At 57.3% G+C, this 16,611-nt stretch overlaps 3 protein-coding genes across 3 annotated transcripts; all 3 read right to left on the bottom strand.

Annotated features, from left to right (window-relative positions):
* Positions 1-717: 717 nt before the first annotated feature.
* Positions 718-4,574, bottom strand: LOC141949896 (protocadherin beta-15-like). The gene has a single exon (XM_074884024.1). It carries the CDS (start codon positions 4,356-4,358, stop codon positions 1,917-1,919), a length of 2,442 nt encoding a protein of 813 aa, XP_074740125.1. The 5' UTR covers positions 4,359-4,574; the 3' UTR covers positions 718-1,916.
* Positions 4,575-5,140: 566 nt separating this feature from the next.
* On the bottom strand, positions 5,141-7,796 carry LOC141949895 (protocadherin beta-16-like). Its single transcript, XM_074884022.1, has one exon. The coding sequence runs from the start codon at positions 7,710-7,712 to the stop codon at positions 5,214-5,216; it is 2,499 nt and encodes an 832-aa protein (XP_074740123.1). The 5' UTR covers positions 7,713-7,796; the 3' UTR covers positions 5,141-5,213.
* Positions 7,797-8,523: 727 nt separating this feature from the next.
* On the bottom strand, positions 8,524-12,902 carry LOC141949894 (protocadherin beta-15-like). The gene is made up of 2 exons (XM_074884021.1): positions 10,383-12,902; positions 8,524-9,515 (listed from the first exon to the last, which is right to left on the bottom strand). The coding sequence occupies exons 1-2, from the start codon at positions 12,819-12,821 to the stop codon at positions 9,396-9,398; spliced, it is 2,559 nt and encodes an 852-aa protein (XP_074740122.1). The 5' UTR covers positions 12,822-12,902; the 3' UTR covers positions 8,524-9,395.
* Between the last annotated feature and the right edge of the window lie 3,709 nt (positions 12,903-16,611).

The raw sequence follows: 16,611 nt of genomic DNA, 5'->3' as shown, positions 1-16,611 counted from the left end.
GCCCAGGGATTTATGCAGCACAAAGCAGAACAGCACAGCACAGGCCTGCGCCTTCCCTGTTTCACTGGATCATTCACTCCTCGATGTACAAGAGTCGTGTGGTCAGTATCGCTACACCAGCCTCTCCTCAAGACTTCCCTTTTTATCGGGGCCTTTGTGGAAGGGACGGCTGTAGTCCTCTGCATTTCCTGAGAGGGAATCCTCTCCCTGCTACTAGATTTCACCAAACTCATGGGGCTCCCCCAGATACTCTCCAAAGGAACACGTATGCTGTCTTTGTCCCATCCATCTCCTGAAAACCTTTAGAATTAAAATACTTTGTGCTGAAAAACCTCAGAGTTGCCACCTGCAGCTGGAGCTGTTGGGAGAATTGGCAGCGTTGCTCCCCCACCTCACTGCACTGCAGAGGCCTTTGCACATCCACAGACCCTGTCAGGGGAGGGGACAGTTTCCCCTCACCTGGATCTAACTGGGCTCTGTCACAGCCAAGAGCTCAGTGCTCAGAAGACCCACAGAGCCCTGACAGCATTTCCCTGCTCCCCACGATTTTCCCAAATGCTCTGTCAGCCGCATCTCCAAGCTGAAGGAATGTACCCACTCAACTTTACCTCAGCCAAGGCACAAAAGGAGAAAAAAAACTCCCAGTCATTGGAAAACCTTGACAGAGCTTTTGCAGGAAGAACATCTCTACAAAGACCACTGTCTCCACACAAGGCGTTCAGGCGTTCCCTTTATTTCTCTTTTACACACAAGGGTATCCCGGCTTACAACGATACACTTCATAACTGCGGCAGAACACAGCGTGAGGGCTTCCAAGTATTCCATGTCACATGGCCTTCGCTCAAACAATCTGTTATTATACCTGGGGTGACAGTCCTTCTGAAGAGGAATAGGCAAAACAATGCTAAACGAAGCTCACAGACTAGAAGGAGAAAGGGCAAAAAGGAGAATGCAAATGCTCTAACACAAACCCAGAAAATCATATCGGGACAGCTTGCCACTGCCATCCACAAACCTCTGAATTCAGCAATAACAATGACAAGACCAAACTCAACGGCTCTTTTCCAAGTTCATCTCAGTTCTGCCTTCAGACAAAGTCCTCTGAAGCAACTTGTGGACTTTCCTTGCAATGCACCCAAAGGCAATGAACACGTTTGCCCAACTCTGAACACTTCCAGCCTATGCCAACACCGTTGGTGCTGCTCTATTTCCAAGGCAATCCCAAGGAGGCAGCCCACACGCCCAACCCCCTCTCATGGGCCAAAGGAAGATCTCGTGTGTTCTGCTGCTCTCCCCTAGAGAAGATGCGACTGCTGTCCTCAGAGGGTCCCAATACCCTTCATGCCCACCGAGCGGGAATTGTGCACATCGCAATAGTTAGGTGTGAGCAACTCCCTGCTTCTCCGGGCAGCACCAGTGCAGCGTATACAGACACACAGATATCCCGGAGCCAGAGAAGAACGAGCCCCATATTTGCACCACATGGTGACACAGTACTCACAACTTCCTTGATTTTTGGACCAAGGACAAGGGCTACGTGCATTTCTGTGAGCATGTGAGTTGTCTGTCTGAACATCCCATCGCATTACAGCATGGAATTCGAGGCTCCACGGTCTTGGCTCATTGTAAGGGAGACAAAAATTTACCAGGGAACCCGGGAAACAACCCCAGTCTGGAAGCATTTCAGAAATGTCCATAAGGGATCTGAAAAATTTCCTGAGTGATGGAGAATTACTTTCTTTTGTTTGGTTGTTTTTTGGAGGTGGAGACAACCTTTCATATGAATTCAAACTTGTGGGAAATTGGTGACGCCAACTGCAAATGCAGATTTACTCTGGAGGAACCACTGCCACACGATGTAGCTCGGATCCCTTCCTATCACGAGGCACAAAGCCTCTGGCCGTGCTGACTCCGTGCTAGTTAAAGGAAAGACTATTGAACTGTTCCGCAGAGAGCGTCCCTGGGTCCTCTGGTGCCGTGTCCTCCACGGCCATAGGGCCATGGGGGAAATCGAGATCATCATCGGTGCCTCCGCCCATGGCACAGTGCTGTGGTGGCAGGCTGGGGACGATGGGCTTCAGGAACCTGAACTCGCTGTTGCCCGAGCCCGTGGTGAGGCTGATCTCATAGCAATAGGCGTGAGGCAGGGTCCCCGCAGCAGCCGCATCAGCCAGGCTGCTCTGCAAGTGCCCGGTGCCATAAAGCACGTGCTCACCCTTCAGCTCCTTTCTCTTGCATACCTTGCGAGTGACAAAGGCTGCTGTGGACACAAGGAAGAGGAGTGAGACGAAGACCAAGGAAATGATTAAATAGGTGGTCAGGGAGCCACCCTCGTCCTCCGTGGCCAGGCTGCTGTGGGGCAGGCGCACGTCTGAGAAGTCCTTGAGCAGGAGTGCGCTCAGTGCAGCAGTGGCTGACAGCGGTGGCCGCCCGTTGTCTCGCACCAGGACGACGAGCTTCTGCTTCACGGCGTCCCTCTCCGTCACGGGCCTCCTCAGACGCACCTCCCCGCTTTGGGCACCCACCGCAAACAGCCCGGGGTCAGTGGCCCTCAGCAGGTGGTACGAGAGCCACGAGTTCTGCCCCGAGTCAGCGTCGACGGCCACCACCTTGGTGACGAGGTAGCCTGCCTCAGCTGACATGGGCACCAGCTCGCTGGACGCTGGGCTGCTGTCCTGGGCTGGGTACAGCACCAGCGGCGCATTGTCGTTCTCGTCCACCACAAGCAGGCGGACAGTGACATTGGCACTGAGAGGAGGACTCCCTGCATCGGAGGCGCTCACCGAGACCTCGATCTGCCTCACCCGCTCGTAGTCCAGGGGCCGCAGCACAAACACGTGCCCGTTCTCAGAGTTCACGGAGATGCAGGAGCAGGGAGGCTGCTCTGCGGGCTGGGCTGGGGCCAGGGAATAGGTCACCTTGGCATTGGGCCCCACGTCAGCATCCGAGGCGCTGACGGCTCCAACGAGCACTGTGGGGACGTTGTTCTCATGCACGTACATGCTGTACGATGTCTGGTTGAAGACAGGCGCGTTGTCGTTGACATCGGAGATGTCCACTGTGAAGGTCTGGGTGGTCGTGAGAGGAGGTGACCCTGCGTCTGCTGCTGTGACAGTGAGGATGTACCGAGCCATCTCCTCCCGGTCCAGCACGCTCACGGTCACCAGCTCGTAGTAATTCTTATAGGCCGGCCGCAGGGAGAACGACAGCTGGTCCTCGAGGGCACAGGAGATCTTCCCATTGGCACCAGCATCCCGGTCCTTGACAGCAAAGAGGGCGACCACCGTCCCGGGTAACACGTTCTCGGGGAGGGGGCTGCTGAAGGAACTGACCACCAGCTCCGGTGCATTGTCATTCACATCCACCACCTCCACCAACACCCTGCAGATTGCTGAGAGGCCCCCGCCGTCCGTGGCCCGCACACTGAGCTCGTGAGTCTCTGCTGCCTCAAAGTCCAGAGGTTTTGTAAGCCGAATTTCACCACTCACAGGGTCAATCACAAATGCTGAGTGGCTCTGGCCCACCACTTGGCTGAACTCATAGGTGATGTCCCCATTAGGTCCTGCGTCCTGATCGGTTGCCACCACGCTGAGAACCACAGAGCCCTCTGGGGAGTTCTCCAAAACCTGCCCAACGTACAAGTCCTGTGTGAAGACGGGAGCGTTGTCATTGACATCCAGAACAACAATGTGGATTTGGGTGGTGCCACTCCTGGGTGGAGAGCCCCCGTCCATGGCAATGAGACTGAAACCCACCTCTGCCTGCTCCTCTCGGTCTAGCGCCTTTTCCAGGACCAGTTCCACATACTTCTTGCCCCCTCTCTGACTCCCGAAGGAGACGCTAAAGTACTTGTTCTCGGGAGCGATGCTGTAAGCCTGGACGCCGTTGCTGCCAACATCCAGGTCCCGAGCCCCCTCCAGCGGGAAACGCGAGCCCGGGTTGCTCGTTTCCGGGATCTTCAGAGTGACTCGTTCCTCCGGGAAAGCGGGCGAGTGGTCGTTGATGTCCTCCACGGCCACCTCGACCCGAAAGAACTGCAGGGGGTCGGCCAGCAGCAGCTCCAAGGGGAGCGTGCACGTCCCGGACTGCCCGCACAGCTCCTCCCGGTCCAGCCTCTCCGCCACGACGAGGCGGCCGGTGCCGCGGTCTAAGCGAAAGCGCTGCCGGCCGTCCTCCGAGGCCAGGCGGGCGCGGCGAGCCGAGAGCTGCGCCGGGGCCAGCCCCGCGTCCTCCGCCACGTTGGCTACCACGGAGCCGCTCTCGCCCTCCTCGGCTACGGAGTAGCGGAGGGGCTCGGGGCGAGCGGGCGGCACGGAGAGGAAAGCAGCGAGACAGAGCACTTGCCTTGCGATCGCCATGGCGGGGCGGCGGACAGCCTCCGTCTCGCGGGTCGCCGATCGCCCGCGCAGTCCTCCGCGGAAAGCGGCGCCGGTAGCAGCGCGGCGGGGCGGCGGCCGCTCTCCCTCCCTTGTCGCCGAGTCCGTCAGGCGGCCCGGAGCGCGGCCGCCGTGGCCCGGCAGCGGATGGCCGGGGCACCGCTCGCCGCCCGGCTCGGCTCGGCTCGGCTCGGCTCGGCTCGGCTCGGCTCGGCTCGGCTCGGCTCGGCTCGGCTGGGCTGGGCTGCGCTGGGCTGTGCTGGGCTGCGCTGTGGCGGGCAGCGCCGGGCCGGGCTCGGCCGCCTCCCCTCCCGCAGCCGCTCTCTCGGCGCCGCCTTGGCCGGGAGCACCACCCTGCGGCCCGCGGCGGGACTGCGCCCGCCGCCGCCCGCTGCCCGCGCTGCCGGCTCGCCCCGGCACACGGCCCCGTGCGCACCCGCGCGGCTGCCGGCCGCTCGCCCGCCTCGGGACCCGCGGCAGGACGCGCGGACACCGCGCCGGGACGGAAGCGCAGGGAAGGAGCTCCCAGAGCCCCACAGTGCCGTCTCTGGAGCCGAGCGCCCGGGCAGCGCCGCAGGCGCCCCGCGGCGTCTTCCGCTGCCCCGGGGAGCCAGGCTGTGCCCCCAAGAAACACGGTTGCCTGACAAGCGGGAGGTGTTTCCCACGGCACCGTGGGGCGGAGGGTCAGCCCAGGGGGACTGAGCCACGACCCCCGGCGTGAAAAACCGGGCAGGAGGGTCCGCATGTCCAGTACGGAGGTAACAGCACAGAACGGCACTACAGGTACTCGGGAATCTCGGGCTGTGGACGAGGAAAGGAGGCGCGTCCCAGCAAGGCTCAGGCGTGGACGCGGCTGCCGGCCGCCCAGTCCGGCGTCTGAACGGGAGGAGGAGCTGCGATCCCCGCGTTGGCTTCTCTCTCGCCCGCGGGCTGCGAGCTGCACATCGGTTCTTCGGGCTTGGCCGCCCCCGCCTCAGCGCTGCTTTGCCGGCTGGGCAGGACGGGCCTCAGGAACTGGAATTCGCTCCTCCCCGAGCCGGGGGGCAGGCACGCTTCGTAGCGGTAAGCCGTCGACAGAGTGCCCGTGCCGGCCGCGTCCACGCCGTCGGGGTCGAAGTCGCCGTCCGCGTAGCAGCGGGCAGAGGGAGGCGAAGGGCGTGCCCGGAGGCGGGCCCTGCAGAGCTTGCCCGCCGAAAAGGCGAGGACGGACAGGAGGAAGAGCGACGAGACGCAGCCCAGGGAGGCGATGAGGTAGGTGGTGAGCAGGTCCTCCTCGACTGCCTGCGGCTGCTGCCTCCCCACAGGAGCTTGGGAGATCTGGAGGAAGGCGTCGGAGAAGCCGTGCACCAGGGCGATGCCGAGGGTGGCGGTGGCAGAGCGCGGCGGCTGCCCGCGGTCTCGCACCAGCACGACGAGTCTCTGCCGGGGCGCGTCCCGCTCCGCCACGGCCCGCGCCGTGCGCACCTCGCCGCTGTGCAGCCCCACGCGGAACAGCGCCGGCTCCGTCGCCTTGGCCAGCTCGTACGACAGCCACGCGTTCTGCCCCGCGTCCGCGTCCACCGCCACCACCTTGGCCACCAGGTAGCCCGCCGGCGCCCAGCGCGGCACCAGCTCGCCCGCCGCCGCGCTGCCATCGGGGGCCGGGTGCAGCACGACGGGCGCGTTGTCGTTCTCGTCCCGCACCACCACGCGCAGCACCGCCTGGGCGCTGAGCGGCGGCGAGCCGCCGTCGGCAGCGCGCACCGCCACCTCAAAGGCGCGCACCTCCTCGTAGTCCAGCGGGCGCAGCGTCCGCACGGTTCCGCTCTCCGCGTCCACAGACACGAACGATGCCGCAGCGGGGGCGCCTGGCTGGGGCGGCCCCAGCGCGTATCTCACGCGGGCGTTTTCTCCCGCGTCGGCGTCCGTGGCGCTCAGGCGGCCCAGGCTCGTCCCCGCGGGCTCGTTTTCGCTCAGCACCATGGTGTAAACGGCCCGGGCGAAGGTGGGCGCGTTGTCGTTCACGTCCAAGAGCCGCACGAACAGCGTCTTGGACGCCGAGAGCGCGGGGGAGCCCTCGTCGCGAGCTCGCACCGTCACGTTGTACTCGGCCACCTGCTCCCGGTCCAGCGGCTCCGATGTCACCAGCGCGTACGCGTCGTCTGCCAGCGACGTGATGCTGAAGGGCTGCTCGCCCGGCAGCTCGCAGCTCGTCCTGCCGTTGTCCCCCGAGTCCCGGTCCCGCACGTTGAATAGGGCCACCACGGTGGCCGGTGGGGCGGCTTCCGAGAGGGCGCTGGTGAGGGAGGTGATGATCACCTCGGGGGCGTTGTCGTTCACGTCGTCCACCCGCACCTCCACCTTGCAGTGCGCGGACAGGCCCCCTCCGTCTGTGGCCTGGACGTCGATCTCGTAGGTCTTTGTTTCTTCATAATCCACCGGCTTTTTGAGTCGAATCTGCCCTGTCTCTGAATTTATTTGAAACGTCTGGCGATTTTCCTCTGAATTTTGAACTATGGAGTAGGCTATTTCCCCGTTCGTTCCTGAGTCTAAATCTCTAGCAGATACCGCCACCACTAAGGTATCCGGGGAACTATTTTCTAATACTCGGACTTTATACAGACTCCGGATAAATACCGGGATGTTGTCATTTATATCCAGGACTACCACGCGGATTAAGGCTGTACCAGAGCGTGGTGGAGACCCACCATCCACAGCCGTGACACTGAAAGCCACTTCTGCCTGCTGCTCCCGGTCCAGGGCTCGATCCAACACCAGCTCGGCGTATCTCCTACCATCACTCCGCCTGCGGGTGTAGATATGGAAATAGTCGTTCGAGCTGATACTGTAATGCTGAAGGCTGTTGTTCCCCACATCTGGATCCTGAGCGCTTTCCAACAAAAATCGAGCCTCCGGCATTACACTTTCCGGGATCTTTAAAACTATCTCTTTATTTAAGAACACGGGAGCATGATCGTTGATGTCAGTGAGGCTTACCTCAGCTCGGAAGGACTGCAGTGGGCTCTCCAGCAGCACCTGGAAACGCAGCAGGCAGGGCTCGCTCTGCCCGCACAGCTCCTCCCGGTCCATCTGCTCTCGCACCACCAAATCCCCGGTGTGTTGGTTCAGCTGGAAATACTGCTTTTCTCCTTCAGGAACGAGCCGAGCCTGTCGAGCCGATAATTCCTCACCGGTCAGTCCCAAATCCTTAGCGATATTGGCCACAAAGGAGCCTCTCTCCGCCTCTTCGGGCACAGAGTACCGGGCGGTTTCTGCTCTCACCCCCGACACGCAGAGGAGCAGGATCAGAGCCACCGCTCGCCCCGGGAGGGGTTCCTCGCTCTTCCTCAGCTCCATTCCCTCCCGGAGAACCGATCTCCTCCCGCTGTGAGCTGGATGGAGCTACCGATCAGCCTGCCGACCCCCGAGCCGAGCAGCTCCGCGAACGGCCCCGCCCGGCCGGGCCCCGGGGGCGGTGGATCCGGGAGCTGCGCGGAGGATCCGCGGTCAGCAGCGGCACCAGGCGGCCGCCCTGCGGAAGGACGCAGAGATTTCCCAGCGCGAAGACTGCAGAACAGAGAAACCGCTGTCTTGCTCTGCTCCGAGATCAGGGCATACGGATTTAACTGCCCATACAACCCTGTTCAAGGTATGGCTACCATTTGAATGCCTTTTATTTGAAAACGAGATTTATTTAAAGCTTTTTTTCCTAAGGTCCCTCCCTACAACAGTTTGAACTGTTTATGCACAGTGAAGAAATTACTTTTAGGCTGTTTTACTAAAACGTTTGCTATTGTTACAAGTGTCCAGCATCCAGAGTGAGCTGGTCCATGAACCATGGCAGTGGTCGCCATGTGGTTCCCCGTAGTAATTCTCAGGCGGGTTTCTGGAATGGACCGAGATTGTTCCCCCATTCACGACCTCTCAGGCTGGGAGTCCTAGCAAAGGCGCTGGGGGCAGCAGCTCTCGGACCTCAGCTTGGCTCAGAAAAGCCCCCTCCACCTTGCTCCGGCTTTTGAGAACAGCGTAGTTTCGGGTCACACTGATTTCCCCTGCATAAAATCCACTCCAAACGCACGGATTTATCCCCGAAATCCAGTTCTTGGGGTGGGTATTTCCTAGGCGATGACTGCGACAAGTGATGTCCAAGAGAGCACACTCACGCGAGGGAGTTCCAAGTAGGTTTTATTGTTTACTGTGATCAGGCATTTGATTCTTAAAAATGTGTGAGTGACAGGAAATATCACATTACTTTATAGATCATTACCGATTAATGAAAAGAAAACAAAGTTTCTTGACGTCCTATATTCTACAGTGCCTTAAGTTTATTGTGAACATTTTAGCCTATTTTACTGTAAAACCACAAAGAGTACTTTTAATTATCTACGACCTTATATTTAAAAAAAATTAAATGTTCATTTCAACTTTACATTACCAAAAAAAAAATTGCTCAAAGCCCACTCTTTACAGTATGGAGAACCTGTAAACTCCTGGTCAAATATGTGAACTGTCAGCCGGTTCTACTGTAATCAGTGACTGCTTGTTATTAAGGAATTCTTTTGCAAGCACCACTTAATTTTGCTTAATATCTGTTTGGTCTGGTATTGAACGGACTGCAGAAAATTTAAGACAGTATTACAGAGCCCTCTTCATAAGGAAAACAAAACAAAACAAAAAAACCCAAACCAAACAAGAACAACATCGAAACACAGAAAAGGTGATGTAGGAAAAAGTTATCTTGAAGATCTGCTTCCAGTTTTCAGTATTTCCCTTAAGATTCAGAAGCAGTAGCATTCTCACAATTATACATCAAGTCTCAGTGTAATCAACATGCAACACAGTCTGCCTCCTCCATCCATATCGCCATTACAAAATACCTACATGGATAAAGTACTGCTCAAGGGGAGAGAGGTTTTGCCCTCTCTCAGAGAAGTCTTGTACCTCCCTGGTACGTTTTTGGTGCATGTCTGGTCTCTTCATTCTCTTTTCCCTGTGAGGCCGTTAGCCAGTGAGGACAGACATGTTTGTCTTTCTCTTCACTTACTGATGGGTGAGCCAAGGGTTTTGATCACAACTGACATTTACCTTCATCCCCCTGTTTGCTGTGCAAGCTGCTTCCTCAGGTCTGGGGCCCGTGTCTTCAGAGAGGGGAGCTCTGCCCTGCAAAGAACAGAGAGTGGAGGTTGTCGTTTGGGCATTGAAGGTAAGCAGGCATCAGCGAGAAGCTTAGAGGGCACATCTTACACCAGTGAGTGGGTGACACCACTTATCTCTACCCAGAGCCAAAGAGGAGGTTGGTCTCTCACCTGAACGGGGAAAATTTAATCTCAGAAACCATCCTCTACTGTGAACATCACAAAGACACTACTGCAAATCTTTGTGAGTCTGAAGAAGTAATTTAACATGGTAAGAGCCCAAAATAAAACCACTTTCTCACAAACAGCAAATGTGGTTTTAGTGTTGATGTATCAAGATGGGTCCTCATCTCCCCTGAGGCTACTGTGACAGTGATGTGACACCCCTTTGCATCCTTGTCCCCGCAGTCCCGGTTAGACGCTGGACAGGACCGCTACATTCCCGGTGCAGCCGCCTCCGGGAGGACGTGTCCCTTGGAGCCGTGTTGTTCCTGCTCTGGGTCCCTACGGGCTCTACACAGTGCGTGAACAGGACCCACTGTGGGGCTCACACCTCCATAGCCCTACTTTTGATCTTCTGAGGGTCCAGCTGCCCCGCTTTGCGGTGACAAAGACTTGATGTACCGCGAACACTCAGGGCATAGAGCTGGATGCAGAGCGGCGCGGTTAGTCTGCACTTGAGGAGCAGCTGAGCCGTGCCGGATCCTCCTGGGAGGCCCTCGCCAGCGGCTCTGAGACCCTCTCTACCCTCTCCTCCGACCCCAGTAGCTCCTCCACCACTAACTCCGCAATATCGATAGTCCTCACTGCCAGGGGTGATCACCCCCCCACACCCCTGCCGCGCTTCTCCACCCCGCTCCCCCCATCGCCTCGGCCCGGTCAGGTCTCTCACCTGTGCAGCCCAGTCGCCTTCTTCACCGAGGTTGGCCGCCTCTTGCGAGCACACCGAGCTCCGCTGTTCGCCCGGGCCGGGGGGCAGCCCGGCGGGGAAGCAGGGGAAGAGGGGCCTGAGGAACCGAAATTCGCTGTTGACGGTCCCAGCGGCAAAGCAGACGTCGTACACGTAGCTGCGGGACAGGGAGCCCGCGTCGCTCTCCGTGGCAGCCTTCGGGAACGTGGGCAAGGTCTCCGCCTCTCTCCGCCTGGCCCGCCGCACCTTCACCACCACGACGGCCACCGCGGTGGCCAGGAACAGCGCCGACACGCAGGCCAGGGAGGCGATGAGGTACAAGGTGAGCGCCCCGTCGGGCTCGGGGGCCGGCGCTTCCTCGCTCACCCGCAGATGGGCGTCGGAGAAGCCGTGCACCAGGGCGATGCCGAGGGTGGCGGTGGCGGAGCGCGGCGGCTGCCCGCGGTCTCGCACCAGCACGACGAGCCTCTGCCGGGGCGCGTCCCGCTCCGCCACGGCCCGCGCCGTGCGCACCTCGCCGCTGTGCAGCCCCACGCGGAACAGCGCCGGCTCCGTCGCCTTGGCCAGCTCGTACGACAGCCACGCGTTCTGCCCCGCGTCCGCGTCCACCGCCACCACCTTGGCCACCAGGTAGCCCGCCGGCGCCCAGCGCGGCACCAGCTCGCCCGCCGCCGCGCTGCCATCGGGGGCCGGGTGCAGCACGACGGGCGCGTTGTCGTTCTCGTCCCGCACCACCACGCGCAGCACCGCCTGGGCGCTGAGCGGCGGCGAGCCGCCGTCGGCAGCGCGCACCGCCACCTCGAAGGCGCGCACCTCCTCGTAGTCCAGCGGGCGGAGGATATAAACATCCCCGTTTTCAGAGTTGACCGCCACGTCGGGCTGCTCCTTGCCCTCCTGCCGCACCAGCGCGTAGCTTATGCGGGCGTTTTCTCCCGCGTCGGCGTCCGTGGCGTTCACGCTGCCGATCCGGAGCATGGGGCTGTTGTTCTCCGTGACCAACATGGTGTAAACCTCCTGGGTGAATTCTGGGGCATTGTCGTTCACGTCTGATATCTGCACGAAGATGCTTTCCCGAGAGCTCAGCCGCGCCTTCCCCCAGTCCATGGCTGTGATGGTGATGTTATACTCCGCCGTCCTCTCTCTGTCTAGCGCCGCGTTTGTTCTCAGTTCGTAGTAATTATCAAAAGTAGGGGTGAGACTGAAGAGCAGGTCTCCATCGATCGCGCACTCCGTCCTGCCGTTGTCCCCGGAGTCCCGGTCCCGCACACTGAACAGGGCCACCACGGTCCGGGGCGGAGCGTCCTCGGGAATGGAGGCGGTGAGGGAGGTGAGCGCTATCTCCGGGGCGTTGTCATTCACGTCCAGGACCTCCACCTGCACTTTGCAATGCGCAGACAGCCCCCCGCCGTCGGTGGCTCTCACCATCATCTCGTGGTTTTCCACTTCCTCAAAGTCCAGGTTGCCCGAGACCCGAATCTCCCCAGTGGCAGGGTTCAGCTCGAAGAGCTGCCGGGCCCGCTCCGATGTCTGGGTGAAGGCGTATCGCACTTTTCCGTAGGACCCTTCGTCGGGATCCGCGGCCGTGACCCTGACCGCCAGCAGCCCCGGGGGGCTGTTCTCGGCCAGGCGCACCTCGTAGACCTCCCGAGAGAAGACCGGGATGTTGTCATTGGCATCCAGCACCACGATGCGGATCTGAGCTGTGCCCGACCTGGGTGGCGAGCCCCCGTCGGTGGCGGTGAGGAGTAAATTCAGCTCTCGCTGCTCTTCGCGGTCCAGCTGCCACTCTAGGACAAGCTCCGCGTATTTTGCTCCACCTTTCCGTGTTCCGAGAGCGAGGGAGAAATGCGGGTTGGATCCGAGGCTGTAGTTCTGCAAACCGTTACTGCCCACGTCCTTATCCTGGGCGCTTTCCAGAGGAAAACGGGACCCGGGAGGTGTTGTTTCCAGAATCTCTAAAACCATCTCTTTCTCCGGGAACACGGGGGAGTTGTCGTTCACGTCACGAATCTCCACCTCCCCTCGGATCAACTGCAACGGATTTTCAAAGAATATCTTAAAGAAGAGTGTGCAGGTATCACTCTGCGGACAGATCTCCTCTCGGTCCAGCGACTCCTTTACCGTCAGGACTCCGGTGTTTTGATTGAGGCGGAAAAGCTGCTCGTTCCCCTCGGACACAACGCGGGCCTTGCGAGCTGCGAGCTGGCTCGGAGCAACCCCCAGGTCGTTTGTAATATTGGCGACAAAGGAGTCCCTCTCCATTTCCTCCGCCAGAGAATAGCGGAGGGTTTCGGCCGCGCTCTGACACACGAAAACGCACAGAATAAACAAGCTCACTTGCCTCTTGCTGCCTCCGCTCCGTCTCCCACACGCCACTACTCTCCAGAAAAGCCATCCGCCGTCCCCCGTGCTTCCCAGCATTTTAAAGTAGCGTCCGCGGCAGAGCGGTGTTTGTCAGGAATCCCGGGGTAAGGGAGTCCGAAAGCCGTCCCGACTCCGTGCCCCGCCGCCCTTCCCGAGCAGCTCACACGGCTTTTTTGTCTCCCTGTGCCTGCAGATCCGGTGCGGGCAGAGAAACCTCCCGGTCCGTGGCCAACACCCCCACCCAGCGTCGCAAGGGGGAATATTTCCTCTGCCTTCTCATTCGGGGTAGCGCTGCTGGTGTGGAGTTTGCTGCTTGAATCTGCGCTCTCCGTGCCGAACCGAAGCCCGAAGGCGCAGTGTAAATGCTCCCTTCGTTTGGAAGCAGGCTCCCTCCCCGCTCGGCGTATCGCTCCCCACCTCGCAACCGCCAACTCTTCATACACAGCGCTTGGTTTTCCTCTGTGTTGTGTAGGCACTGCAAGATCTGCCACTTCCAAAGGATGCATTGCGGGATTTTCCTTCTCTTCTCCACTTGTTCATGAGCACAGGGCAGTTAACAAGTGGGGCGGGTCAGAGAAGCACCGCTACTGAGTGAGAGCTGGTGCCAGGGACATGTCCCGAAAGCAAATGCTTCACCATCACCCTAACTCACCATCACATTACAATGATAATGCTGTTCTAGGACACGTCATCCTAATGTTGTTTTCTTCACATTGTGTATCACACCTCGCCCAAAGGACACACAACTTTGACAGAAGTGTCCTCCCCTGCCGCCTGCTGAGCTTTGCACCCATGATAAGGTGTGTAACACTCGTGAAAAACGTTCCCAGCCGTACACAAACACTGAAATGCTGCAACCTGTTTTCATGTTTTGGGGGTACACAGTCCTTTCTCCTCTGATGTTGCCACACAGATTTGAAATACTTTAAAGGTGTCTGTAATCGGAGGTCAGACCTGAATTCCTGTAGCTGTGTAAAGATATACGGCCAGCAGGTACTTAATACAAGTCAAGGAAACAAAGAGGAGAGCTGTTAATTAAACCCTCAGATACACAAACGCTAACGAGCAGGAGCTAGCGGAGACAATAGCAAAGACCAGGGATCTAACGGCACTGATTGATGGGCCGTTAAAGGAACCATTCAAGTGCAAACTCCAGAAGGTTCAACCAGAAACTCCGTAAACTATAAGGGACTGGGGAGGAAGATTATCGTGGATTATCAGAAAAGGTCTCACAAGAAAGAGCAAACTGATTAGGAGATGTTTGAGGGGGGTTCTAGGAATATGCAAAGCTTATTATGGGGTGATTAGAGGCATGATCAAACTCGGTAAAAGGGAAAGGTCAAGAGTGGACCTGGGAGAAACAACCGTGGGAGGGGAGAGCGAGGGGTCCTGAGCACAACCTGGTAGTGCGAGCCAGGATTCGTGCTAGAGGCAGAATAAAAACCCCAGGGTCAGGCATACATCGCTGGCCCTGAGGGTCGACTTATACCACGACTGCTCCTGCGGACCCAGGGGCGAGCTCTGGCAAATGCACACGCAAGGTACTGGGGATATGCACAACTGTCTCCAAGACCTGTCTTCCTCTTACAGAATGAAAGAGGAGAAAACAAAATACAGTTTGCACTACTTAATTGTTGTTCAAGCAATTTTAATTCAGCTTTTACTATAAATGGAACCACGTTATTTTTTTATCAAGTATTCTGACCTCCTTGGTTTTGACACCGTTCCTTTAATTTCCTGGATGTTTTCCCCTTATCGGTATCAGTAGGAGAAAGCAACAATCAGGTTGACTTTAGAATCCCCCAGAATTTTAGTACTAGAGGACTTTGCACGGATGCAGCCATTTTTGGTGATTTCCTCCTACCATCTTCTGACTTGGAAAGATAATAGAATTTTAAAGGCTAACTTACATCAAAGGCCAGGTCATCTTTTCTTCCTTTCTTCCCTTCCAGGGACATGTCCATCTCTCGAGTTGCTATCATTATCACCAACACAGAAGCTTGATGTAAAACAAACCATAGGCCAACTACTGCAGTAGATGTGTTGGGAAGGTGGCTTCTCTCCTCATTCATGCCATGCAAAAATAACAGTGATACCTGGAATCCATTTGCTTTGTGCCCTTGCCAGTGCTCCTGCTCAGCTCTTGACATCTCCAAGAGAGGAAGGTGTATTTGCTTCTGTGTAACCTAATGTTTGGCACCACCACACAGCAGGGTACAGACACAAACTGAGAAGAGCTTCCACAGACACTTCTTACCCAGAGTGCAGTAACCCAGTAATTGTTACCCTCCCCTCATTTCAGAAGGGAAATGGTGTCCTTCAGCTTCAAGTGTAGAAGGGTGCAAGAGGAACAGTGATCCTTTATGGAGCTCTTGGCTATAATCATATCTTCGCACATCAGAAGATGCTGCTCTTAGACTGAAGCTCATATTCTTCCAGATTTTAGAGAAATGAGAAATAAAGAGGGTCACTTACCATGCACCACTGGATAGCAAATGCTGGTGTTTTCTGCTGGATCACAACAATAAAATAGATGTGTATGAGTAGAAAAATACAGGTATGCATACTGACAGACGAAGGCACACTGTGTTTTAGGACAGACTAAGAAACTATAGTCATACTAAGAATGTGATTTGCATAAATGTGTCAGAGAATTCACTTATCTCCTCGAGCCCATAGTGATGCTGCAGGCTTCCTCGTTTTTTGGTTTAATCATGATGTCTTTATCCTGGGAAAGTAGCTTAAAATGACCAAAAACCCGTTCTCCCCTTTACTTTGGGATTTACATCTTAACGTTAGAAAAGGGCGACAGCAACATGGTCTGCTCAATTCCAGCTATGTCTCCCTATTCCAGAACACACTGTTCCTAGAAGATTCTGCCTGCGCTTCTGCAGCCTGAGCAATATCAGTTTTCAAAACGCCGTTCTTGATCTTCCAGCTGGGAATTCAGATCCTCCAAGTGAAATCTCAGAGGCCCCATGCCGCGTTTTGTTGCCCCCCCTGGATAAAAGCTTCTTCCCCACCCCTGGAGCCACTGCCCATCCGCCTCCGAGAACACCCCGAGGATAGCGTGGCTGGGGAGGAGCAGCTGCCTGCAGATCAAAAGCACAGATGCTTCCCCGAGCCCCTATGGTTTCCCATGCCCGAGCGAAAAGAGGGAGCCACGTTCCCGTGCTCTCCTTCCCAGCCGGCTCCCAGGACAGATTTCTTCTCTCGCCTCTAGCACTCAGGCAGCGCCGCAATTCCCAGCTCTCCAGCGGAACCGCTGCCCTGAGCTCCCAGCTGGATGCAGATGTCAGGAAGGTCGGGAGAATCGTTCCCAACCTTCTGGCTTTCCGTTATACTGTAAATATCACTGGTACATGTCCTGTTTGTGGTTCATTTGCCGATTAACCGGCCTCATCTCTCTGTCTGCATTCAGTCCAGGTAATGCTTTCCCTATCGTTCTGTTAAATGTAAACACTTCTTTCTCGCGGTATTAAGTCGGTGCTTACCAACCAACGGGCTCTGCCTGAGTCACCCCAGACCTGCGGCGAAATCCTCCCAAATCCCCCAGGGGTGGACCTGGGAGACCGTCTCCCTCCTTCACACTCCCGGTTCTGTCTTGTGTTCTTGGCGTTTTCAGACGGTTCTCGATGCGGCAATTCCCAGCATATCCCTTGGAAAGGCGTATTGCAGTGCAACCGAGACATTTCGGCTGGACTTTCAGCTAATGTCAGCCATGTAGCATCTGACTGGTGCTCATTGGTCTCTCCCTGCTTGGGAGCTCCCCGCCCAGCAGCACCAGTACACTCACAGCGCTGGTCAACAGCGGCACTGGGCGTCCAACGCAGGAACTGCACATGGG

The sequence above is a fragment of the Strix uralensis genome, chromosome 14 (assembly GCF_047716275.1).
Source record: "Strix uralensis isolate ZFMK-TIS-50842 chromosome 14, bStrUra1, whole genome shotgun sequence".
Taxonomy (NCBI): Eukaryota; Metazoa; Chordata; class Aves; order Strigiformes; family Strigidae; genus Strix; species Strix uralensis.
The sequence above is the reverse complement of the archived record's forward strand: the minus strand, read 5'-3'. Positions and strand labels throughout refer to the sequence as shown.

Bases quoted from the DNA above. Each gene is read 5' to 3' on its own strand.
- LOC141949896 (XM_074884024.1), bottom strand. From the start codon at position 4,358: ATGGCGATCGCAAGGCAAGTGCTCTGTCTCGCTGCTTTCCTCTCCGTG.
- LOC141949894 (XM_074884021.1), bottom strand. From the start codon at position 12,821: ATGCTGGGAAGCACGGGGGACGGCGGATGGCTTTTCTGGAGAGTAGTG. The intron at 9,516-10,382 runs GTGAGAGACCTG...TGTTCTTTGCAG, and splicing joins AAGGCGACTGGGCTGCACAG to GGCAGAGCTCCCCTCTCTGA.
- LOC141949895 (XM_074884022.1), bottom strand. From the start codon at position 7,712: ATGGAGCTGAGGAAGAGCGAGGAACCCCTCCCGGGGCGAGCGGTGGCT.